Raw genomic sequence first — 25,821 nt, forward strand, 5'->3', positions numbered from 1 at the left:
CGCACCTCAACCTGCCCGGTGACGTCACGACGCCGCGGCGGACGCCGGGCCAATGGGAGGCCGTCACGGGCAGGGGCGGGGCCCCGAGGACCCGGGCCGGGCGGCGCCGAGACAGTTGGCGGAGTCCTGAGGCCGCGCCGCGGGAGCGGGGGAGGGCCGCGCGGACGCCGGCCTGCGCTGAGCCTCTCGCCGGGCCTCGCCGGGCCTCGCCGCTTCCCGCATGCTGCCGGCTGCTCGCTGAGCGGCGGCGGCGACGCGTGAGGGGCGCACGGCGGCGGCGGCTCCGGCGCCCGCACTTCCTCCTGCGGCACCGGTGCGTGGCGGTGGCGGTGGCGGCCGGCGGGATGGCGGCGGCGGCGGCCCGGGGGAGTGGCCGCGCATCTGCGGCGCGGCTGCCTCTGCTCCTGCTGCTCGCGCTGCTCTGGGCCCCGAGCGGCGGCCGCGCAGCCCCCGACGGAGACCTCAGCCACCGGAACAAGGAACCGCCGGCGCCCGCCCAGCAGCTGCAGCCGCAGCCCGCGGCGGCGCAGGGCCCCGAGCCCGCCCGGGCCGAGGTGAGCGGGGGGGGGGCGGGGGCCGGGGGCGGCGGGCGGCGGAGGGCGGCGGCGGGCGCTTCCCCGGGTGGGCCGGCCCCGCCCGCTCCCCGTGGGGGAGGGAGGAGCGCCGGGATGCGGCGGACGCGCCCCGGGGAGCGGCCGACGCTCCTGCCGGGGACCAGGTCTTAACCGAGGGCAGTGGGCGGCTGCCCGTGTTCCCCGCGGACAACAGCGTCGGGCGTGGCGTGGCTGGGCCCGCTCGCCCCTCGCTCACCGCTTACCCGCGTGCGGCTTGGCGGGCCCGTGCGTGGGGCCACACGTGCCTGGATGGCGAGGCCTGACTCTCCCTTCTTAAGAGCGTGCTCCGGCCGCGGGAAGGCTGAGCGCCGCGGCGGGTGGGATGCCGGGACCCGGTCCGGGCGCGCCCCCTGCCCTCTCGGTCTCACTAACGTCCTAAGTTACGTGCGCAGAGTCGCTCGGTCACTCGTACGCGGAACCCCGGCGGGCGTTTTCAGATGCTTTGCCGGTGCCGGGGAAGCTGCCTCCTCCTTTCCAGGGAGGACCCCTGAATGGAGGGAGGCCTCGGTGGGAGAGGTTTGGCGCCCAGCCTCCCCGCGCCCCAGGCCTCCACTCCCGCCCAGGCTGCATGCGGACCGTCGCCACCTGACTCATGTTTCTGAAATTGAAATCTGTTTTACTTCTCGGAAATCCTCAGGGGGTTGCCCCTGCCTACTGCCTTGAGCCCATCCTCTCGCAGGATGTTGAGATTTCTTCCCGATTTGGCCCCAAGTCAGCCTCCAGGCTTTTTAGACGCCACTCCCTTGCTCATACGCAATATCCAAACCACTCGGACTGGAGATGTGCCATGTGCCCTGCGGCTAGTCTCCCCAGCAGACAGCCTCCCTAAAAAGGCTTCGGTGGGCTTGGGGCCCACGGGTCAGAACCGCACCCATCTTTCTTTTTTCTTTTCTCTCTTTTTTTTTTTAATATTTCATTTATTTATTCACGAGAGACACACACAGAGAGAGGTAGAGACACAGGCAGAGGGAGAAGCAGGCTCCAAGCAGGGAGCCCGACGTGGGACTCGATCCCGAGTCTCCAGGGTCATGCCCTGGGCCGAAGGCGGCGCCAAACCTCTAAGCCACCAGGGCTGCCCTTTTTTTTTTTTTTTTTTTTAAGATTTCATTTATTTATTCATGAGAGAGAGAGAGTGAGAGGCAGCACACCCATCTTTCAAGAACCAGCAGATCCCTTCTCTCTGAAGACTTCCCTAAAACTTCGTGGTAATTTCTCTCTCGCCTGTCACTCCTGGGCTCAGCTGCCCCTCTAGCTATTTCCACTTCTGAAGTTGAACTGAAATGCTGATTCGTGAAATGTATTCTTAGTGTTTATCTTCTGGCCCTCTGTCATTTAAACTCATTATCTATCATTAACTCAATTTTCAATCGCAGTTACTGTGGGTTAAGTAACTCTGTGAGTGAGAGAGATTTTGAATGTAACATTCCAGGCCTTTCATCAGAGTTTTCATCCTATAGTGATTTTTGAGATATAAATAGTGGTAGGTGTGGTTATTAATAATACCCTCCTAGACAGGAAAAAGGTCTAGCCTTGTAAAATAAAGGCAGCAGTGTGTAGTGACTGTGTTTAGGTGGTCTTAAGGATCCTTGCCTGTAAAACTGGAGATGGGACAGGCACAGTATAATATGATTTTTGTCTTTAATATTTTGAAATGCAGTTGACCCTTGTACAATGGGTTTGAAGTGCATGGGTCCACTTATACGTGGATTTTTTTTTTTTCAGTGAAGTACTGTAAATGTGTTTTCTTTATGATTTTACCATTTTCTTTTTGCTAGCTTATTTTGAGAACACAGTATGTGGTATATATAAGGCAAAATATGTTACTCAATATCTGTGTATGTTATCAATAAGCCTTCCTGTCAGCAGTAGGCTATTAATAGTTAAGTTTTGGGGGACCTCAAAGTCATATGCAGTTTTCCCACTGTGCAGGGGCTCCATGCCCCTAACCCTTCACTGTTCAAGGGTCAGCTGGTGGTTCTTTTAAGAGTAATTTATTCTAAATTGTTCTATATTGTAGTAGAATCTAAGTCTCTTGTTTTAATTATATTTTCACCTAACATTTTGATACAGTTCTGGTTTTTTTCTCTGCAGTACTATAGCATGGTGGAAGAGATTTTTCTTTCATGTTTTCTAAACCATGTAATATAAGTTTGCTTTGCTTTTTTTATTGAGTTGGTAGAGGTAAGATATGGTCAGAGTTCAGTTTAATAACTGGATAAGCAAGGGCTGAACATTGCTGGATATCTGGATGTTGCAACCGATTTGCTTTGCAGCTGCATCCAGTAGATCTTATTAAAGGGTAGGATATTTAAATTTACTTTTTTCATGCCACTGTGTGAGAGTGGACTTCTGAAAATGGAGAGGGAAGAGTCTCTCCTTCACCATCCTGGTAGACATTCACGTGTAATATGCATTATAAAAATGTTATATCTCAGGGTGCTTTGAAGCAAGACAACTGAACTTCTTTTTTTTTTTTTTTTTTTGACAACTGAACTTCTGACAGGGCTTTCTACACTGGGTTGGTTTGTTTTTCTATAATCAGGTAAAAAGAAGTTGGGGGAGTTCACGCTCTACTTTGAGTTACAAATAAATTACCAATAAACCCCAGTGTACAAAACCCGTGGAAAGAGTAGTTGTTGACCACTTGGATCCTTTCATTTATGCAGTTTATGCTTTTAGTGACTTTTTTTTTTCTTTTTTCTTATTCCTTCCCTGAGCGGAGCATGTAATACAAGAAGCAATAAGTCCATTTAGTTGGGGGAGATCAGACAGATTTAATAAAAGTGGTTTATAATTTGCTGCATATTCTGGAAGTCCAAAGAACTGCTCTGGTTGCATAGCATGGTTAATAAAGCCACAAATACCTATTACCTCACCCAGTACAAATTCTTGTTGTTTTACTTCTGCTTTACTGTTTCTTGGCATTTCTCTTATTTATTATCTTTGAACTGTGAGAAGATCTTCCGTGCAGTATTTTAAACTTTTTTCCCATTTTCATGAGGTTGCACTCCTGCTCCATCCAGCCCGGCCTTGCAATTCTAGCCCTTTTAAAAGGAGCAAAGAGAGAGGCTCTTCGGTGATTCCTGTCTTATTCATGATTGCTGTGTCAGAATGAAGTGATCATGATGTTACGGAGTTTATTTGGTGGTATTCTCCCATCAAAGAAATTAAAAAAAAAAAAAAATCGGCGAGGCTAAATACATTGAGTACATTTCAAATCTCTATTTATGAACACATTATAACACAGTATCATTTATAAGAAAGTCGTTAAACTTATTAAAACAAGATGTATTTATAAAAATCTTTTAAATATATAGTATTCTAATATGAACTCATAATAACAAAATAAAATACTAGCAAACCTAACCATTTACAAATAAAAAGACATGATAGTGAAAATTTATAATAAAATACAATCTTATCTTTTAATAGTCTCTTATTTTTTATTTTCTTAAAGATTTTATTTAGAGAGACTGCGTGAGCAAGGGAAGAGGCAGAGGGAGAGGGAGAGAGAGCATTTCAAGCAGATTCCCTGCTGAGCCTGGAGCCAGACACAGGGTGGATCTTGGGACCCTGAGACTATCACCTGAGCTGAAATCAAGAGTCAGTTGCTTAACTGACTGAACCACCCAGGCACCCTTCCAGTCTCTTTTTTTTTTTTTTTTTTTTTTTTAATTTTTATTTATGATAGTCACAGAGAGAGAGAGAGAGGCAGAGACATAGGCAGAGGGAGAAGCAGGCTCCATGCACCGGGAGCCCGATGTGGGATTCGATCCCGGGTCTCCAGGATCACGCCCTGGGCCAAAGGCAGGCGCCAAACCGCTGTGCCACCCAGGGATCCCCCTTCCAGTCTCTTAAAACCGGGTTTATCTGTGGTGTCAGTCACACATATATTTTTATGCACATTTCCCACCTTGTGGGAAAGGTAAAGTAATGGGGAGGGGACAGTTCAAAGCTAACTCTAAGCATTTTCCTCTAGATTCCTTTATCTCCAAGTAATTTCACCTCTTGTATGATGACTTGTTGAGCGGCTTTATTGCTGTTTTCTTGCAGGGAGACCCGTCCTTTTCCGGGTAGCTGGCCTGGCCGTAGCTCCTGTTTTGCAGGAGCATCTGCATCTTCTCTGGCTCATGCGGCTGCCTGGCTGGAGTTCCCACGCAGGTTTCATTCAGGTCACTGCCGCCACGTGCCCATCTGAACTCTAGGGCTCCTGTTTGCCTTGTTGGCATTTTCATCCTTCTCCTGAAGATCATGAAAGCCCAGAGGAATACTTTCTAAAATGAGGGACAAAATTTTTCTCCTCCACCATTTTTCAATTTGGAACTAATTTTATGAGTAAAGATGAGTTTTATTCAGCAATTTTTTTTTCTTTAAATGAGCCCTGCTCTCAAGATGTAAATACTTGGTACCTGAAACCCACCATTTCAAATTAAAATACTGAAATGGTGGTATTTACACGAAGGAAAGCACTGGTGTTTTATGACTGATAACACTGTGTCGCTGGATGGTGGGATACTGGACTTTCCAGCCCCTGCCCGTGGCCCGCCTGTGACATCTACACTTTCTGCCTTTCTCCACACGTGGGATGTGACCGCCATCCTCTCCGTGCCTCTCCCCTGTGACCCTGTGCCTGTCCTCTTCCCACCTCCACTACTTCCCCCCTCCTCAGGGTCTTTATTCATACTCACTTTCTGTCTGCTGACACATGCCTGCAGACTTCTCCTTTTTGGGAAAGATGGGAAAAAGACCATTGATTTAACTACTTGACTATATTTGTTCCTATTCTTCAGTTTTATAGACCAGATTTCTAATTAGGGAATGAGCTGCTCTTTCACTTCAGTTTAGTCTTCCAGTGTCTGGCTTCAGTCCCTATCTTTTCATTGAAATTCTGAGTGTGAAGGATTCCTACAACCTACCTACTCGCTACAGCCTGGGGTCTTTTTCAGATCTCATTTCACACTGTTCACCCTCCTTTAAGAACCCTACCCCATCTTGGCTGGATGACCCTCTGTCTTAGTAAGCTTACACCTCTCTTCTTCTGTTAAGTGGAGATAACAGCTCTCAGGTTGTTGAGTAGCAGGGTAAACCGTACACGGGAAAGTACTTGGCGGCTAGTTAGTAGCTCAGTGAATGGTGCCTTCCCTGACTTGACCATCTGCGGTGCTGTCCTGCCTGGCACTCTGAATATCCACGATGGGTTGTGTTGTTCTGTTTATCCCCTATGTCCCCCTTCCCTAGGTAAAGACCTTCTCTAGGGCTTATTCTTTTTCCACTTAATCCCATCTCCCTTTCCTTTGAAAATCTCATCTACTTGCAGAGCATCTGGCTGATGGCCTCTTGGAAACCTTCACTTGAAATGCTTTTTACGGCCTCACAGTGAACATGTCTGGAACCTTATCTTTTTTCCTCTTGCCCACATACTTTGTAGGAATATAAATAATTCTCCCAGTAAACTCAGCAGAAAACCTTACTATCATCTTTGATCCCTGCATCCCCCTCCTCAGCTTTTTAAAATCCTCTTGATATCTTTCCTTTCCATCCTACACAGTTTTCCCTTCTTTAAATTGTCTTTAACATTGGTCTTAATGCAGCCGCCCTCCTCATTAATTGGTCCAGTGGGGGCCTTCTCTACTTTCTGCCCTGATCTATTAGTCATATTTGTGGCTTCTCAGAAACTTTTAAGGGCAGAAAATGTTGCCTCTGAGCTGGTCTAACTAAACACAGGATTTTCATTCTGAGTTCAATTTATCTTTCTCATCTTACCCCAGCCATTCATCTGAAGGTTTACTCCCTGTTCTCTGAGCACGCCTGTAATCTTTCAGATAGTCCTGGGAATGAGCTAAGGGCACATACCTCGATGCATCTTGAAGTTAGTCACTCTGTGACTGGCTAGTACCAAATCCTGCTGTGGCTTCAGGGAGGCTGATGAAATGAATTTCGGGGTCGCCCCCCACTACACCCCCGTGGGCCAAAGGTTGCCCCACAGGTTGTTAATTCCTCCATACTTCCACGTAGTGAATAAGTACTGAGCCCTTACTTTCTGGTTGGACCTGCCTGTGACCAGTTATATCCTTCAAGGAATTAGTTCTCCATAAGCAGAGCAAGAGATTGGGTCAAGAAATTTTTGAAGCGATGGACAACAGGTGTCTGTTGTGTGCATGAGAAGTACAGAGAATGTAGAGTGAAAAAATATGTCTCTTCTTCCTCCTATATTCTAGTTCAGGGGTCAGCAAACTGCGTTTTACCGCTGGCTCTTTGTTTTTATAAATAAAGTCTTTTATTAGAACAGAGCCATGCCCGTTCATTAAAGTATTATCTGTGGCTGTACTCAAGCTATAGCATATGAATTGGGTAGTTATTGAAGAGACCATGTGGCCCATGAGGCTAAATATTTGATGCTTTAAGAAAAAGTTTGTGGACCCCTGTTCTAGTCATCGTGGTTTCTTCCCTGTAAACACACAGGGTTGAGATTTGGCATGCATTAACAACTGTAATAAACTATATACCTACCTCCTATATGCATAGTATGTGCTTTTTTTCCAATTTAAAAATACCTTGCTGACTTTTCTTCATTGGCATAAATAAAACGTTCTAATTTTTACTTACATTTTAAAATACATTCTGAGACATGGAGCAACCATCTATGTAACCAGTTCCCTGTTGATGGACATTTAGTTATTTTGTCTTTTATTATTACAGATGATAATATTACAGTTATAGATGTTACTAATACAAAAAGATTAAATCCTTGAGTGTTCCTGCCTTAAACTTTGTTTCAGTCATGTATCTGCCATGACTGGTATGCATTCACTTTCACTTGAGGATAGTAGGATCATTGGACTGGAGTCATTGGGGTAGGCCTTGCTTCTGAGGTTCTCTGTAAGTTGGAACTTGAGCAATCAAGGTAAATAATGAAAAGGAGGTAGGAAGGGGCAGTAGGACTGCATGATTGAAGGCTTGTGGTTACCAAGAGCTCCCCAGGCCCTTGTGTTGCACTGCTCAGAACTATAGCCCTGAGCCATGTGGTGCTTCTTAGGCACTTGAAATGTGTCTAGTCCAAATGGAGATGTGCATGAGATGTGTGTGTTAAGTAGACAGATGCCAGTGTGAAAAAAACGCTGTGTTTCCAGAGTATTTTGGATGTATCAGGTTAAATAAGATATTATTACAAATAATTTCGTCTGCTTTTACTTTTTAAAATGGGGCAACAGAATTTAAATTATGTGGCCTGCATTATTTTTTACTGGACAGCACTGCTCTGGCTCATCCTTCAATATGGAATCTGAGGCTCGTTGTTAAACAGTGAGTTAACATGACATAGTTTTACAAAGATTAAACTGGTCGTGTTGTGGTGTGCTATGGTAACTCCTTATAACCGAGTGCTCGCCGTGTGCTAGGCATCACCCTCACAGCTTTACATGTAGTGGCCATTTAAACTTCACGGTGACCGTGTCTGTGGAGCTACCTCTCCTCTTACTGGGCAGCTTGAGTCACAGGGAGGTAAACTTCCGGGCCCGAGGGCAACCGGTAACTGGTAATGCCTTGGCTCGGGCCCAGGCAGCCTGATACCAGAGCCACGTATTAAACCACTGCAGGTCAGCCTGAAGGTGAGTTAGAAAAAAGGGAGATGCTCCTGCGCAGTGAGCACTTAGGCATTTGACAGCAAATGAATAGAGGCTGATCGTTTTCTGGCTCTGTTATTAGCATTTTAAGTTTTAAATTGATCTCTGTAATATCTGGTGGCTTTAGCTTTAAGTTCTTCTCACAACAGTTGTTGGTGTTTTAACACTATCTTTTTGGGTATCTCAGATCAGCCTAATGTATGATAAAAGCTGCAAGTCGGTTTTCCTGTGTTCTGTATATAGCAAGTTCTTAAGAATATGTAGTTTTTTGTTTTATTGTCCTTGTAAGGCAAGTTTTATTTTGTCCTTATTTCACAGAAAAACAGAGAGAGGCTAAGTAATGTGGCCGGGGTTTTATGGCTGCGAATTATAAAGCCACAGGAATATGTAGTTTTGATCACTGTTGTGTTTTTAAAAGTAAGCATTTCTGTTTGAGTTTAGAGCTAATTGGTCATAAACTGTGTATATTTTTTCCTAAACATTTTCTTAGAAAATGGTTGCACTTTCAAGAACCGGAGTTGAAATGCATTTTTTTGTTTGTTTGTTTTTTTGTTTTTTTTTTTGTTTTTTAATGATGGCTTAATGATCATTTGAAGAGAAAGGAAGCTCATTCTTAAAGGAACATCAGCATAGATGGAACTAAAGTAGTGATGGACAGAAAGCAAGAATTCCTTAAAAGGGTACTTCATCAAGAGCTAGCTAGCTTCCACAGCTGTCCTTTTGGTTTAGTCCTAACACCAAATATTTTCTCAAATGTTAAATCTCCCCAATTTTTAGCTGAGAGGTTTAGTTTGATAAATGCTTACATCTTGCTGATATTTACTGTGGAACTGAGTTGAGGAATGACATGCGGACTAAGAATTTAGGATTTGAGTCTTATCTCTAACATCTCTGACGAGGACTTTTGTAAATAAAAGTACTTCTGTTTTTTCTTTTTTCTTTCTTTTTTTTTTTTTTTTTTACGATTTTATTTATTTATCTGACAGAGCACAAATGGGGGATCAGCAGGCAGAGGGAGAGGGAGAAGCAGGCTCCCTGATGTAGGATTCCATCCCAGGACCCCAACCAAGATCATGACTGAGCCCCCCAGGCACCCCAAAAGTTATTTTTTTACCCTATCAAATATCACATGTGTTCTTGGGGTGGTTTTTTTTTTTCTTTTTTTATGTCTTAGGTTTGTAGAGATTCATAGACTTTAAAAATTAATTACAGATGGGCTGTTAGGATTGGAGATGTTTAGAAGGGATTTATCTAGTCCACAGTTTCTCAGCCTGGGAACTATTGACATGTTGGAGAGATCATTTTTGTTGTGGGGGTTGGGGGGCTGTCCTGTTCATTACTTCCCATCCATAGTAGCATCTGTGGCTTCCACCCGCCACATGCCAGTAGTTCCCCTTGAGCTGTGACAACCAAAGTGTCCCTGGACATGACCGAGAGACAAAGTAGCCCGGTTGCAGACATCCTGCACTCACTGTGTGAGGAGGGTCTCTGGAACACTGCTGTGAAGAGGGAGCTTGCCACTTCACCAGCCATCCAGTTCAGCCTCCCGGGGCTCTCCCCTGGGGCAGAAATCTTTTCTCTGCGGTAAACTGAAACTGGCCTCCTAAGCCTCTGCCTGTGGCTGTTTCCGTTTAGTTCTCGCTCTTTGCTCCCCAGGAGAGATGCGGATCGGCAGACTGACTTCTGCAGGCATGGAAGGTGGGCCCCAGTCCTTCCTAGTCCCTAATTTGATTGTTTTAGAACCGTGTTGGCAAGCTGGTTTTTTTTTTTTTTTTTTTTGGACCAGATAGTATTTTAGGTTTTTAAGGTCTCTGTTGCATAATTTTCCCTTCCTTCTTTCATCCCTCCCCATTCCAGTCCCTCTTTCTTTTTTTTTGCAACCCCTTAAAAATGTTAAAATAAACATTCTTACATGAGTTTCAGGTGTACAGCGTGGTGATGCGACAACTCTCTCCGTTCTGCTCCCTCTGGAGTGTGGCTACTGCTGTCACTGCACGCCTACAGTCCCAGTGACTGCATTCCCTGCGGTGTTCTTTCATCCCCGTGACTTATTCCAGAACTGGAAGCCTGTAGCTCCCACTCCCCTTCACCCATTTTGCCCATCACCTTACCCACATCGCTCTGGCAGCCATCAGTTCTCTGTAATTCTGAGCTTGCTCTGCCTTTTATTTCTTTGTTTATTCATTTGTTTTGTTTTTTTAGATTTCACATATGAGTGAAACCATACGTAATTGTCTTTTTCTGATTTCACGTAGCATAATAGCCTCTCGGTCCATCCATGTTGTTGCACATGGCAAAAATCACATCTTTTCTATGGTTGAGTAATATTCCAGTGTGTGCATGCGCGCGCGAGTGTGTATACACACTATGTTATATCTTTATCCATCCTTCTATTGATGGACACTCAGGTTGCTTCCCGATTTGGCTATTATAAATAATGGTGCAATAAACATAGGAGTGCATATATCTTTTCTAATTAGTGTTTTTGTTTTCTTTGGGTAAATACTCAGTAGTGGCATTACTGGATCATAGGGTAGTTCTATTTTTAAGTTTTTGAGGAACCTCCATGTGGTTTTCCACAGTGGTTGCACCAGTTTGCATTCCCACCAGGTTCATGAGGGTTTCTTTTTCTCCACATCCTCACCAACACTTGTTGTCTCTTATCTTTTTGATTCTAGCCATCTTGACAGATTTAAGGTGATACCTCATGATTTTGATTTGCATTTCCCCGATGATTAGTGATGTGGAGCATATTTCCATGTGTCTGTTGGCTATCTGGATGTCTTTGGAAAGATAACTGTTCAGATCCTCTGCCCATTTTTAATCAGATTATTGAGGTTTCTTGGTGTGGTATAAATTCTTTATATATTTTTATATCCTCATATATACTAAACCTCATCTTAGCTAGAGCCATTTCTTGCTTTAGCCTATTCAGAGCTTTCTGGATTCTGTTTTGTCCTATAAAATGTTAAAGGGATTTCTCTCAGGTTTCTGTTAGTTGAACGTTTGATAAATGTACCTGGCTCTCCTCTACTCAAGGTACAAATAAAAATTTGAATGAGATGTATCTAAGCATCTCAAATCATAAATATGTAGAAAATAAGGTAGTTTCAATATGTGGCTATTGCTGGTCTCTATTTCTTTTAAAAAATTATTTTGTAGCTTATACTTGGACCTGCCTTGTAGCATCCATCGGTTGGAGGTTTGGGTCATTAGAAATGGCTTTCAAGAATCCTTAGACAGTAAGTCAGTCCAATGACCACAACAGAAAGACTTTAATTCACGTTCAAAAATAAAAGAATTTTAAGTAATGATTTTTTCCCCAAAACTAGCTGATACATATGTATGTTTTTTTTTTTTTTATTTCAGAAAGGATTTACACCAGCTGCCCCGGTTCATAGCAATAAAGAAGATCCAGCTACCCAAACGAATTTGGGATTTATCCATGCATTTGTCGCTGCTATATCAGTTATCATTGTATCTGAACTGGGTGATAAGACATTTTTTATAGCAGCCATCATGGCAATGCGCTATAACCGTCTGACTGTGTTGGCTGGGGCCATGCTTGCCTTGGGCCTAATGACGTGCTTATCAGGTGAGTGTGTTTTTTCCTCCTAATGACTTTATTGAATTAAGGAGAAAGCATGGTGCAGGGCATTGAGTCATTGACTCATTCGGCTGGTTAGGTGCACTTGGGTTGACAGCATTCCAGAATTTAGTGAAGAGAAAATGGTGTCAGTTACATAAATTACTAAAAACCATGTGGTACTTTTAAAATTGACTTTTTCAGCGTTTCACAGCCAAGGTCTGTACTCCTCATTTATTCACAAGTTTTTTTTATCCTGGCTTTGGCTGTGTGTACCCTGGCTTTTTTCTTTTCAGTCCAGATAAGCTTATAGCTGATTATATCCTAGAAATAGGACTCAAGTCACAACAGAGGATTGCGGATCGAAGGACATTTCAAGGACATGTTGGAAAGCAAGAACTGTCAAAGGACATTTGGTAATCAGGAACTGAGGAGTCACTTTATGTTTGTTGTGTTTGATTAAGCTGTTCTTACCCATTCTAGCAAAGGGATGAATTGTTCCTAGATTTCCAGTTTGTATTACTCTTGCATGGGCTTCAGGTTTTCAAAGAATTAGACCATGAGAAAGTAAACTTAACACTAAATAGTGAAGCATGGTTGAGTCTCTGGTTCAGAAGCCACCCCAAGCCACCGAGCTGGGTGGAAAACCGTGACCTTGCCCCTGAGAGTCAGACTTGGGTTGGAACCTGACTGCTGTGTAGTGGCCTACTGGTAAGTTCCTTCACCTGTGAGCCTCACATCCCCGTCTGTGGAATGTTGAGTTAATGCCTGCCTCGCCCATGGGACTGTGGCCTGTGTGTCGGGTGCTCAGTCCTACCCCCTCCACCTCTCAGACCTTGCAGGCCTCTCACGGAAGCTGCTCCTTCAAGTATGGCATAGGTTCTCCTAATGGCTGCTTGGACACCTGTTAAAGTTTACGTCGTTTTAAATCTGTTATAAATAAATATTTTACTGATTAAAATAACTTGAGTACTTTTCACATTTTAGGAGTTCATTTTAGCTTTATTCATATTTTCTAATAAACAATTTTTTCTTCAAAAGTACATTTTGATAGAGGAAATAGGAAGAGTGGAGTGAGTTGTTGGTGAAGTCCTGTGTTTAGAATGAGTTTGAAGGATACCAGAGAATTTTGTTTTTGAAGCTTTGGCTTTGAGGGGAACTGGAAAAGCTGGCCTTTCTGCCGGTCCCCACCTCAGAACCTGGTGCTCTGGGTCCCCACCGCTCCCTGAAGTGATGGGTTCCTTTTCCGCAGCTGAGGGCCGACTGAGTGCCTGCCCTGCCCGCCCTCGCCCGCCTGCCACTGGGGCTGCTGCTGGGCGCTTTCTCCCTGGCGCTGCCGGAAATAGGCCGGAGCCGTGGTCTGCCCACCTTCTCCTTGGGTTTCCAGAACCCTTTGGAAAAACTGTGTACCCTCTTTCAAGTGGAAGTTATTAAAAACTTTTTACCATAGCTTAAGGAGTCGCAGAGATCTAATTTTTGGCATATTGTATTAAATAGAACTGTTAAGGTAGTCTTTTAAAATATATCAGGTGGGATCTAAATACCTTTAGCAATTTGATAACCACTGTCACCTTCGTTCCTTTAAAAATACCTGAATAAACTCTTCCTTAACATTTGGACATTGACATTGTTCTTTCTTCCCCTTTAATTCTAGAGAGAGAGAGAGAGAGAGAGAGAGAGGCAGAGACACAGGTAGAGGGAGAAGCAGGCTCCATGCAGGAAGCCTGATGTGGGACTCGATCCTGGGTCTCCAGGATCACACCCTGGGCTGAAGGCAGCTCTAAACCGCTGAGCCACCTGGGCTGCCTTCCCCTTTAATTCCTATTTTTCTTTCCTTTCCTCATGGAATTTTACCCTAAAGGTGATAACTCTCTCCTTCAAAATCTTTTACGGCTTTTGTTCCTTCAGATTTAGCTTATTCAACACTGTCATTTACCTGCAGCACAAAAATGCATATCACTTGAAATTTTTATTTAAAGATTTATTTATTTTAGAGAGTGCATGTATGAGGGGGGAGAGAGACAGAGAGAGAGAGAGAGAGAGAGAGAGAGAGAGAGAGAATCTTAAGCAGAAGCCCTGCTGAGTGTGGAGCCTGACGCAGGGCTTGATCTCATGACCCTGAGATCACGACCTGAGCCAAAATCAAGAGTCGGAATGCTTAACCAACCGAACCACCCAAGTGCCCCATATTTTATTTTTCTTTATAAATTGAGTTTAAAAAGATACTGATGGTTTCCTTTAAGTCTCCAATGTTAGTATTTTTACAGATTAAGTCATAGTTATTAATAGTACACAGTTGATAGAAGCAAAATATATCACAAACCAAAAACATTTATATATATTTAGCTAATACATCACACTACCTGAAACATTTTTAAAAGTTTGGAAGTGCATCTCTTAATGAAATGATAGAACTGTTTTTTTTTTTCTCATTTATTTATTTATTTTATTTATTTTTAAGTAGGCTCCATGCCCAGCGTGGAGCCCAATGTGGGGTTGAGAACTGAGCTGAGATGAAGGTCAGATGCTTAACCGACAGCCACCTACGTGCCCCAGAAGTGTGCTTTTTACATTAGTTCATATGAAGTAAGGTTTATCCTGCAGTCTAATCTTTATTTTTAATAATAGAGGTAAAGGTGGAGAAGTTTTATTCACATAAATAAGTAGATAGTAAGGAATTTTGTTGTAACTGATACTCCGTTCATTGGACTCCTGAGTTTTAAGCTAAAATGATATACTAGTCTGTCATCAAAAATGTTTTTTAATGGTTTACCAGCTGAAAAATTAATAACGCTAAATAAGATTTGAAATACTGTTGATTTTGTTGAAAGAAGAGAATTGGAAGCCACCAAGTATACCAAAAGGTTTCTCTGAAATTTATCAAATGACTGTTCTTACGCGTTACTCCTTTACTTAGAAGGACTGTGTTTAACTGGCTCTGTTTAGAACCGATTGAGAATATTGGGATACTGTTCTTTTCATTGTACTTTTGCCAGTAAAGGATTTTTGTTTAAAAATCGTATCACATCACATCTTTTCAGTACATTTTCGGCAGCGCTTGGCGCTGCAGATTTAGCTCCCTCCGTTTGTGGAAGAATGCCTGCCACCCTCCCTGATTGCCGCAGCAGTTCTAGGACTAGGAGGTCCCTAGTAAATCATCCGAGTCAGGCTGGCTTTCTGTCAGAAATCATCTGACTTGGTTTTTGAATTTAGGTGAACATGACCTATACGTCCCCATGACAACCATCCGCTTTGGCATTCCTCTGAAGGGGGTGATGGGTGGCTGGATTAGGCAGGGCAGCTGCTTTGAGAGTGGCTGGAGGATGAAAGAAGACCCCTCGAGCTTTAGGATTTCCTCTGATGCTCTCTCTGTCTTGGGGGAAATGCATTTATTTACACTGGTTGGGGAGACAAAAGAGGCCCGATCTCTCAGTGAAAACTCACTCCTGCCAAGGCCAAAAAACCCCATTTCTCATGCCGTGACCATCAGCTCCAAGAAACGTAATGCCATTATTTCTGATGTCAGGACCTTAGCAGAAACTTGCCTAAGCCGGGGCAGGCCCGAAGCCCCGCGTCTGGTTTATGACGCCTTGACTGAGGACACCAGTCTTTTAGACGGCCTCTGCTGCCCGAGGATGTATATGCTCATCCTGTGAGGGAAACGCGCCACAGAAAGCCCGGGTAAAAGGCATCCTTGTAAAGGGAGCAGAAGGCAGCCGGAGAAGGGACGTGAGGAAGGGGAGCCTGCCTGACTCCTTAGCGTCGAGCACGTTTGCAGGCAGAGGAGTCCCTTAGGAAGGAGCACCTATGCAACTTCAGCATCAGGAAATAGATTGCTCTCCGAAGTTTCACCCGCATCCCCCTGTGAAGTCTTTGCATCCTGGGAGCAGCTCGGTCCCAGGTTGGAGGTCGTGCACTTGCGGGTCTCGAGTCTTCTGTCCACTGGTGGAGGGCTCGGCTGCCCTTGGGGGTGCTGGCCCTCGGTACCCCCTGGGCTTCGTTACTGCTGCCCTTCACCCCCACGCTGCCCTTCTCCCATTTCACTCTTTCTCCACCTGTAATCTGATGTCTGCTTTTGGCACTTTTGGAAAGATCACTTCAGTGATCGGCTCCCTCTCTAGAGTTCAGGTTCATTTCAGCGAGCCCCACAGACCACATTCACGGCCATTCCCACCTTTTTATTCTCTTGGCTTCTATGACGCTGTGTGTCTATAGTTCGATTTCTGTCCCTCCTGGAGAAAATTTCACGTCACCAAAGATTCATATGCCCCACACTTTTATCCCATTTTCCCCTCTTCACACTAATGTCCTTTCGCTGAGCTTCTCAGTGAATCCCACATCTCTCTCTTCATCCCACGTGAGTTTTCTTGGAATCTCAACATTGCCAAGATGTAGAAGGACCAGTACCTTTGTAGCTCTGTTCCGACCAGTGCAAAGCCCTCACTTACGGAGAAGTAACATCTCACTGTGCCCAGAGCAAAAGTGCTTGGGTGTCCGAGGCAACATTTCCAAAGAGAGAAAATAGAGGGACAGTAACCTGGAGAAGAAAAATTATAAAGCCACGTAGTTTTTTGCTCCTTGTAGAGATGTCAGGCAGAAAAGATGGCATGGGAGGTGTCTGTAAGTATCTGTATCTGAAGATAGAAGGAAACTGAGGAGACTTAGGATTGCTAGATTCCATTTTTATCTATCTATCATCTATCTTTCTATTTATTTATTTTTTTAGATTCCATTTTTAAATTATAAAACCTTTTATGGAAAATATTTTACATTTACAAAGTGGCAAAAATAAAATAATGCAAAGAACACCTGTGTACTTTTTATCTAGATTCACTGTTAACATTTTACCTCACTTGTTTTAGTGTTTGTGAACTGTCTGTCTGGCTATATCCAAATAAAATTGTGTACGTGTATGTACATAAGTGATTTATGTGTTTATAGATATATGTTGTAACATACACATGCTGTATCTATAGATACATAACGCATGTACATCTACACATATTTTATATGTATACGCACACATGGACACTTGATAGGAGCTTTGCCATCCCTGTTTTAGTTTTGTCAGTGGACCTGACCCCTTCTCTGGCAGCTCTTCCCCTCCCATAGAGAAGCGAGTCCAGGTCAGGTATTACATCTGGTTCTTTTTAGTCTCTTAATCTGGAATTTCTGCACCCTTTTCTTGTATTTTACGATGTTAACATTTTTTAAAGATTCCAGCCCCCCCCCCGCCCTTTTTAATGGATCACTCCTCATTTTGTGTTTGTCTGCTGTCACCTCGTGATTAGATTAACATCGTGCATTCTTGACCAGAATACCGTATAGGTGTTAGTCCCTTTGAGAGTGTTGCGTCTGATAGAACAGGACGTCCATCTGTCCGTCACTGATGTCAAGATTTCTCTTGTATATGGTCTTTGTCTCTTTCCCTGCAACTAATATGCAGTCTTTAGGACAATATAAATACTCTTTCCCCATGTTTAGAGTGGATGATCCTCATGTGATCTCCGCGTTCCCTTGGTGGCTGCACCACAGTCTCGGGGTCTCGTGCCCCATCCTTGTTCCCCACGGCCCCTGATGTGCTGCACTAGTAAGAGCTCTCCTTCCCATCCCATTGGCTGGTCTATGTATTGTCAGTATAAACTGAGCAATTTATTTTTTCAGTGGGTTTTAGTTACTCAACTATATTGCTTCAATTGTCCCAGATTTGGCTGGAGGGCGCCCTTGCAAGCTGGCTCCTGGTCCTTGTATCGTGTGCTCCTGTCATCGTTTTTGCTCTGGCTTACTTTCCAGTCTAACAAGATAATGCAGGTTCATCTTGTATATCCTGAGTGCCGAGCCCTGGAATTAGCCGTTTTCCTGACGAGCCTTTTAGGGGGAAATGCTATTAGAAACCAAGGTCTGTGTAGAGTGGACTCGTTACTGAGATGTCTTTGCTTCGTTGGCCTTTTCAGTGGAGAGAGCTAGAAAATACATGTCTGTGTTGTGTATGCATATGCAGATTTGGAGATATACATATACATACAATTAAAACATACATGTATACATAAGCATAGATTTGATGTATTTCTAAACATGATTTTAAAAACTTCAATTTTGTAATACAGTGAACTGGGAACATTTTACCTATGTGGTTGTACATTTGATGTTCAGGCAGATTTTAAGTGCTGTGTCCATTTTATTAAAAGAGCATGTTAAATGAAGAGTAGTTGCGTTTATTATGTATGTGGAATCATCCTCTGGCCCTTCCATCGCTTTTAAATTTTAAACACTGCACTGATAATACTAGTGTAATTTATGTTTCACAGGATTTGGAATCTTTTTTTTTTTTGGAATCTTGATATGGTTCCAAGTATAGTTTTTTGTATGAGTTACACATTTGTCCTCTTTTTTTTTTAATGATAGGAAAGAAAGAGTAAATTTTTTTTTAAGAATGAGTAAATTTGAATAAATTTTAAAGCAGAGTAAGTTTGGGTCTGTCATAAATGTTATTTTAATATATGCATAGGAATTATTTTCTTTTACAAGATATACTTAAAATAGGAGCAGAGTTTGGGTTACTTATAGAAGTTTGTAATTTAAAGATTTGTGATGAAGTATCACTTATATATGAAAGTGGTATAGCTTCCAAGTTGTAAGACCTCAGGATCTTTAGAGGGCGTCAAAGTTAACTTTCTACCTGAAGTTCTGTGCCCGGCATGACATGTGGCAAGCCAGGCCCTGGCTGAACGTGTCTGGAGAGGAGTTCATTATCTCCCTGTGGAACACATGCCGTCTTCATCTGGACCATTGGTCTCATTGTGTTAGGCCACTGGCTTGATCCAAGGTTCCAACATTGGTAGAGGGAAAGAAGTGGAATTATTTAAGGTTATTATGTGTTAGACTAGCTTCTTACGTAAAGATAAGCTTCGAGGCGGCTTCAGAACAATGTTTTTTCTTTTTTTTTTTTTTAAGATTTATTTATTTTAGAGCGAGTGAGTATGCTTGAATTGGGGAGGAGCAGAGGGAGAGAGATAATCTGAAGCAGACTCTGCAGTGAGCATGGAACCAGATGCAGGGCTTGATCCCAGGACCCAAAGCGAAATCAAAAGCCTCCCCCTCCACCGACTGAGCCACCAAGGCATCCCGAGAACAATGTTAAATTATGATTTCTAAAGTTAACTGTTCTGTTGCTTGGTTTGCGATATGTGCTAAGTAACAGGACATACTGTTGCATTTTCTTCCAGTTTTGTTCGGCTATGCCACCACAGTCATCCCCAGGGTGTATACATACTATGTTTCAACCGCATTATTTGCCATTTTTGGCATTAGAATGCTTCGAGAAGGCTTGAAGATGAGTCCAGATGAAGGTCAAGAGGAACTGGAAGAAGTTCAAGCGGAGTTAAAGAAAAAAGATGAAGAAGTAAGTCATGGCAGCGTTAGATCCCGGGACCAGAGAAGCACCCAGCTAAGAGCCAGCACTCCGGAGCTCGTGGGCGGTGCACCCTCTCTGTGTCACAGGTGTGGGCTACACAAAAGGAGCTTGTGCCGGGTTTGCCTCCTAGAGCTGCCTGTGATGGGACCCGGGGTGAGGTGGCCGGGATGGAGGGACGCTGGGCTGATGCTGACCTTCGGGGATCAGGCTCCTCAGTCAGGGATTAGGAGCTCCCGCAAAGTAGGAACCATAGTTTATATTTGACATGTTTTCTCCCGCAGCATTTAGGATAGTAAGTGAGCAGTAAATACTGATTTGTTTGTTGCGGAAGAATGGAAGAATCGGGAACATAGCGCTTGTTGTGTGAGGTGGTTCAAAAGAAAAGTGTGAGGTCACGTAATTTTAGTTTCTTGGAACAAATTCCAGAGGATATAAACCCTTTTTAAAAGAAAGATTAAGTGATTTTGTACTATTTTGATTTGTTTCCTGGGGTTAATGTCTCGCTCGCTCTCTTTTTAATTTAGTTTCAACGAACCAAACTCTTAAATGGACCAGGCGATGTTGAAACGGGTGCCAGCACAGCGATACCTCAGAAAAGATGGCTGCATTTTATCTCCCCCATCTTTGTCCAAGCTCTTACATTAACGTTCTTAGCAGAATGGGGTGATCGCTCACAACTAACTACGATTGTTTTGGCAGCTAGAGAGGTGGGTAGTACTTGAGAAGCAGCTGCTTCTGTGTCCGTGACGCTTAAGCACGGCAGTGTTACTTTGCTCCACAGGACCCTGGGCCGAGGGCCTGCTTCACACGCCAGACGACGTTAGACCTGAACATCCTGGTTCTCTTTAAGATGGCCCATCTCCGGTTTCGACAGTCAGATGGCATTCTGCGTCCCAGCAGAATTGCCATCTTTGGGCTTCTCTCTGACTCCTCTTCCTTCAGTTTTGCCACAGTGATACTGTGGCCGTTGTCCCGACTTGGTTTTCTGTGTGTTTTCTTAGAACTTAAGCGTTGCACAGGTTACGTTACAAACTGTCATTCGGTGGAACATTAAACAGCCGAACTGTCCAGCACATGAGAAATTAGTTCGTTTATCTACCAGTGTCTATGTACCCCTGGGAATACTCAGTCCTCGGTGAACAGAAACCTCAGGACATCAGATGGTCACAGTGCCTATCTCTGGGTAGCGCGGTTACAGTTGACTTGTTCCTGTATGTCCAGTTTCGCTCCTCCTAGACCTGGAATGCTAAGGCCTAGGATGGTAAGCTAGAAGAGGTTTCCGGTCACTGTCCTCTCCTTTGCTCGAAAGATACAGAACCTGAGGTGCAGACACTGGGTATCTTATCCAAAGCCAAGCTCGTTGGTAGTGGGGGGCAAGGACTAGAAGCTGGAGCTCTCTCCCTTCGAACCTTTTCTTGTATATCTTGTTCGTGGCTGTCAAATGTCACCTATTTAAAGGAGAGCTTTGCGGGGGGTGGGGGGTGGGTTGTTTTTTAAAATGTTAATCTTTTGAGAAAGATTAGTTTCCCGTGGGGCATCTTATGGCTCACGCAGGAAGGTGAGCCAGGGAGATGGTGGCGGAAAGCAGTGCTGCGGTTCCTTCGCGGCTCTCCTTGAGCGTAGCCGACACCGTAACTGTGTCTATTTTGTATGTTAGGTTGCGTCAGTTTTCAGTCCAGCGGTAGGATTCAGATAACACGCTCGATCTGAGTTAGTCCTTAGCCCCCGGGAGACGCCTGCCGTGAAGGAGCAAGTTCCTGAACACAGGCCCCAGTTTCAAACAAGAGTTGAGGGCCGGGCTGGACGGCTGGGCCGGGGCTGCTTTGTCAGACAAGCATCAAAACTGCTGTATGGAAAATAATGGAAGTCAGGTTTTCACTCGGGCCCTGTATTTTAACACTTTCCTTGAAAATGCCACCGTGATGGCTGTGCCCTATGTCTCTCTCGATTTCTGGCCTTTTTTACTGGCTTTCAGGTTGCCAGGGTTGGGACCTGGAAGTACGGGACCTTTCGATGGTGGGGTGGCTGTGCAGGGTGCGTGATCGGATGGCAGAGGTCCTGGCGTCTGGCCTGCTGACGCCCGCGTGGGGCGGTGCCTCGGGAAGGGCCCCTCGTCCCGCGGGCAGAAGTGCCGGCCATCCTGACGTGTCTTGCCAGTCGTTTGCATAAATCGTGTGGAAGCGCGTTGGCTTTAGTCTGAACGTCATTCCTGCTTCCAACACAGGGTCCTTTGAGTGGTTAATGAGTGACTAAGCCAAAAAACAAAACAAAAAACGAAAGGAGAAAAAAGTAGGGGGTGAGGTTCCAGGATCAAATAAACTTTGCAAATAACAGACTTAAAACTTTGGTATTAAAGGAACTGTTTAATTTTACTTAATCCAGTGACTTTTCAGGCGTCAGTTTCAAACACGGTGACCCCGCCCTTGGCAGGCGCCGGCTGAGGCCTCGGGGCCCCCAATGGGTTGACAGCGCTACATGTGTCCCCCCCGCCCCCAGCAGGACCCCACTCCCCCAGGGGCCCCCCTCAGGGCCCCGCCTCCCGGCCCCTGGTTGCTGGGACCTCCGCCCTTCTCCCAGCCCAATTGCGGAGCTGCTGGCCAGTCGGCATGCAGGGGGGTTTGCTCTTGTAAGAGTGTCCCCCCTTCCTCACTTCCGCCTCTCTTCCGGGTGCCCCCCACCCCGCCTCGAAGTGGCCCCTCTGCCACCCCTTCAGGGCTGCTTTCCTTCGCCGCCTTCTCAGGTCCTTCCGCTGCTTTCCTCAAGACAGAACTCATCGGGCTCCTGAACTTCCCCACTTTTAACTCCTGTCCACACCCGCTAACCTTGCTTCACTCCTCCCACTGAAGTCCTGTTGGTATTATCCTCACCCAGAGAACCATGGGCAGAACTAGGGGTGTCGTGCCTGTACTTCTCTTCCCTAACCCCTAGCTCTCACTCATCACTAAGGCCCATCAACTACACCGCCTCAGTTTCTCACATCTGCCCACTTTTCTGTGCCTCCAGGCTTCCACCCCAATCCAGGCAGTAGCCTCCCCCGTTGACCACCTTGCCTTTAATCTTGTTCCCTTCCCTTCCAGTTCATTCTCTTCTGGGCCTGGCCAGCTAAAAACCAACCAGTGTCTTAAGCCTAAATTCTAAGCTGATAGATCGGGTCCTTCGCGAGCTGACCTGGACCTCTACCAGGTTTTGTTAGATGGTCACATATTCCGCAGCTGTCTCTTACTGGTGGCCTGTTGCCTTCTAGTGTGTTCTCTCCCCCATACAACAAAGTCAAATCTTCCTGTTTTGCAGGCCTGCCTTTTTTTTTTTTTTTAAAGATTTTATTTATTCATGAGAGACACAGAGAGAGAGAGAGAGGGGCAGAGACACAGGCAGAGGGAGAAGCAGGCTCCATGCAGGGAGCCCGACATGGGACTCGATCCCAGGCCTCCAGGATCAGGCCCTGGGCTGAAGGCGGCGCTAGACCACCGAGCTACCTGGGCTGCCCAGGGCTTGCTCTTCTGGGAAACCTTCACTGGTCTTCCCCACCGGAGGCACCTCCACTTTGCTGTGGTAGCAAGCGTTCACTGGAGGAATACTGCGTCCCTGGCACAGAGTTAAAGCACGGAGGGTGAGGACTCGGTGAAGGGAGGCGGGGTCTGTACTCAAAGGCTGGCCCCGTTTCCTCAGGATAGCCGACCTAGCAGACCCTGCCCGACCTAGCAGACCCTGCCCGAGGCGAGGTCTAGGTGGAGTCTCCTCAGCACTTGTCCCTTGAGAGCTAAATACCACCTGTGGGTGGAGTGCGCCAAGGGCTTTTGAGCTCACACAGTTTTCTTCTACTTTCAGCTCTATTCCTAGCTAGAACATGTTCCATAGATTACACACTTGGATTTTCAGAGCTCGGTAGGCTTTGTTGTTGTTGATCTCCATTTGCAGTGGCTAATAGTTCTCAGGTAACCGTTTCAACTGCTTTTAAATTAACGGTAGTTATACTTGCTTCTAGGACCCATATGGCGTAGCAGTGGGTGGCACGGTGGGCCACTGCTTATGTACTGGATTGGCAGTGATCGGAGGAAGAATGATCGCACAAAAAATCTCTGTCAGGACTGGTAAGTCTTTGGTTTTGTATTTTTATTTTTAAAATTTTACTATTTCTTAAAGTAGGCTCCACACTCACCCGGGAGCCCAACATGGGGCTTGAACTCACTACCCTGATGCTTGAGCCATCCAGGTGCCCCTTTTGTTTTTTAAATTACAAAGAAAATGCCATTTGTTTTACCTCTTAGAATTACTAAGATATGAGAGAAAGAGGAGTTCTAAATTTTTACTTCTGGAGTTCGCTCTGTCTCTACAACAAACGGTGACCTCTTGGAGGTCTAGGTCATTGCCTCTGCTATTGCAAACATGGACTGTTTTTCACATACATAGATGCTGGTAAAATACAAATTCATCTAAAAGCCTTACTGGAAAATAAATAAATAAAAGCCTTACTGGATTTATTGTCACTTTTTATCGGTATATTTAAGTAAAAAAATCAAGTTGGAAATAAAACTTCTTGGCCTTAAAAGTATGTCTTACAAGATTGGGATTCATAGGTGGAGACCGCTTACAGATTCCACTGAAAAGCTCCTGTGTAGCTGGGAGGCTCTAAAAATGCAATAAAAAAATCTCTTTGCTTGTTGGGAGGTTGTTGAACGTTCCTTTTAATAACGGAGTTTTTTAAGAGGAGTTGGGGTTCCATTGTTGCTTGTCAGCACGGTCTCAGTTTTAACACAATTGTCATTTCTGGAAACCGCGCTGGAGCAGCACTGGGTTACTCCTGCCCAGTCAGGCATAGGAAGTATTCTTTGCTGTAGAAGTGGGGTTTGGGTGTTTCTAATGATTTATTTTCACGGTTAGTTCACCAGATTAGAATAATGGGCAACAGCTCCCTCATAGAGGAATTTTGCCTTATTTCATTTTTTTTTCTCTTCTCTTACAGTGACAATCATAGGAGGCATCGTATTTTTGGCATTTGCATTTTCTGCACTGTTTATAAGTCCCGATTCTGGTTTTTAACAAGCCGTTTGTTCATTTGTATTTCGTTTAAGATAGGTAACTCTTATGTTTATGTACATAGTGTACATTATAACTAAAAGTGACAGAAAAGACTGTATTTTGTAGCATTGATTTGTGAGTTTGACCTATTTAAATGAAAGTATTATGTCAAAAAAAAATCATTGATTCTATTTGCAACATGGATTTTTAAAAGAAACCTGACCTCTAAGTGTGGATTTTTTTCTTCAGTACAATTATGTTAATAATATGGTCACTTTCTCTTTTAGTGTTTGTGGGTTTTTAGGTGGGAGACGGTACACACAGAACCACTGTGCAATGAGGTCTACCCTTGGTTTTCTTTCAGCACTGACCATATTTTCTCCTGGATCACTGAGGTGTTTTATGATATTTGCCTTAAACTTTTCCTTGGGAGGAATGAATTTTAGCTTTTAAAATACTTCCTTACGGGCAGCCCCGGTGGCTTAGCGCCGCCTTTAGCTCAGGGCCTGATCCTGGAGACCCGGGATCGAGTCCCACATCGGGCTCCCTGCATGGAGCCTGCTTCTCCCTCTGTGTCTTTGCCTCTCTCTCTGTGTCTCTTATGAATAAATAAAATCTTAAAAAAAAAAAAAAAACTTCCTTAAGCCAGAAAGCAGTGTAATCACAAGCCTTTTAAAAATTACTTTTTTTCTTTTTTAAGGTAACGTATTACTGTAACAGGATGAGAATTGTTTCCCAGGTCTGTTCTCCCTTTTTTTTTTTCTTTAAATTGGGTGACAAACCCAATATGAAAACAGTCAATATTTGACCATGTGGAATTACTAAATTACAAGAGAATACTATGAGTGTATTCATATTTTTTCTATATTGAATAAACAATGTAACATAGATACAGTGTAAATAAAAGCCGTATGACCAGAGCTTGTTTTCCCTTGTGTGTTATATAAGTGAGTCTGTAACAATAATTTATCAAAGCAGTATTAACAGTTATAGACCAGCTTCTAAAGTTGATGTTACAAAAGCAGGAGCGAAGCCTCTTCTAAAGCGCCGTCTCACTTTAATCCTCATACAGCTCTGGGACACAGTAGGTTCTAACAAGATTAAAGAAAAAAAGTTGTATAGTAGAGCGGTATGTCAGCCACCCGGTTTCGTTCTAGGGCCCGTGACCACCAGGGGAAGGCGACCTCCTCACACCGTTAGTGACACGCTTACGTCAGTGTAGTCTAACGATTACTGTTCTCTGCAAACAGCAGCACCGCGTCTCCCGGCGCCTGTGTGCGGTTCCCCCGTGCAGCAGCCCTGCCAGGGAGTAAACAGCCTCTTACAAGGAGCAGTAGCACATACTGAGGAGTCGCTTTTGGAAACTTCCTAAGGAGTTCTCCAGCCACCGTAACAAGGGCCATTACAGGGTAGTAAACACGATGCCTGTGTGTGAAAATAAAACTCTTCAGAGAAATTTCAGGTTAAGTCTCCAGACTACACCGTTAGTCTGTCTGTCCCCTACTACTACTTTCCATTGTTATACACCCAGCAGCCAAGTAGTTACATTCTACCTTCTTCCTGGAA

At 44.6% G+C, this 25,821-nt stretch overlaps 1 protein-coding gene across 1 annotated transcript; it reads left to right on the plus strand.

The window, feature by feature from the left end:
- Positions 1–344: 344 nt before the first annotated feature.
- TMEM165 (transmembrane protein 165) lies at positions 345–25,175 on the plus strand. The gene is made up of 6 exons (XM_038555079.1): positions 345–554; positions 11,606–11,831; positions 19,049–19,224; positions 19,761–19,943; positions 23,222–23,327; positions 24,200–25,175. Exons 1-6 carry the CDS (start codon positions 345–347, stop codon positions 24,274–24,276), a joined length of 978 nt encoding a protein of 325 aa, XP_038411007.1. The 3' UTR covers positions 24,277–25,175.
- Positions 25,176–25,821: the final 646 nt, after the last annotated feature.

Source organism: Canis lupus, chromosome 13 (assembly GCF_011100685.1).
Source record: "Canis lupus familiaris isolate Mischka breed German Shepherd chromosome 13, alternate assembly UU_Cfam_GSD_1.0, whole genome shotgun sequence".
NCBI classification, from domain to species: Eukaryota; Metazoa; Chordata; class Mammalia; order Carnivora; family Canidae; genus Canis; species Canis lupus.

Bases quoted from the DNA above. Each gene is read 5' to 3' on its own strand.
- TMEM165 (XM_038555079.1), top strand. From the start codon at position 345: ATGGCGGCGGCGGCGGCCCGGGGGAGTGGCCGCGCATCTGCGGCGCGG. The intron at 555-11,605 runs GTGAGCGGGGGG...TTTTTATTTCAG, and splicing joins CCGAGCCCGCCCGGGCCGAG to AAAGGATTTACACCAGCTGC. The intron at 19,944-23,221 runs GTGGGTAGTACT...ACTTGCTTCTAG, and splicing joins TTGTTTTGGCAGCTAGAGAG to GACCCATATGGCGTAGCAGT.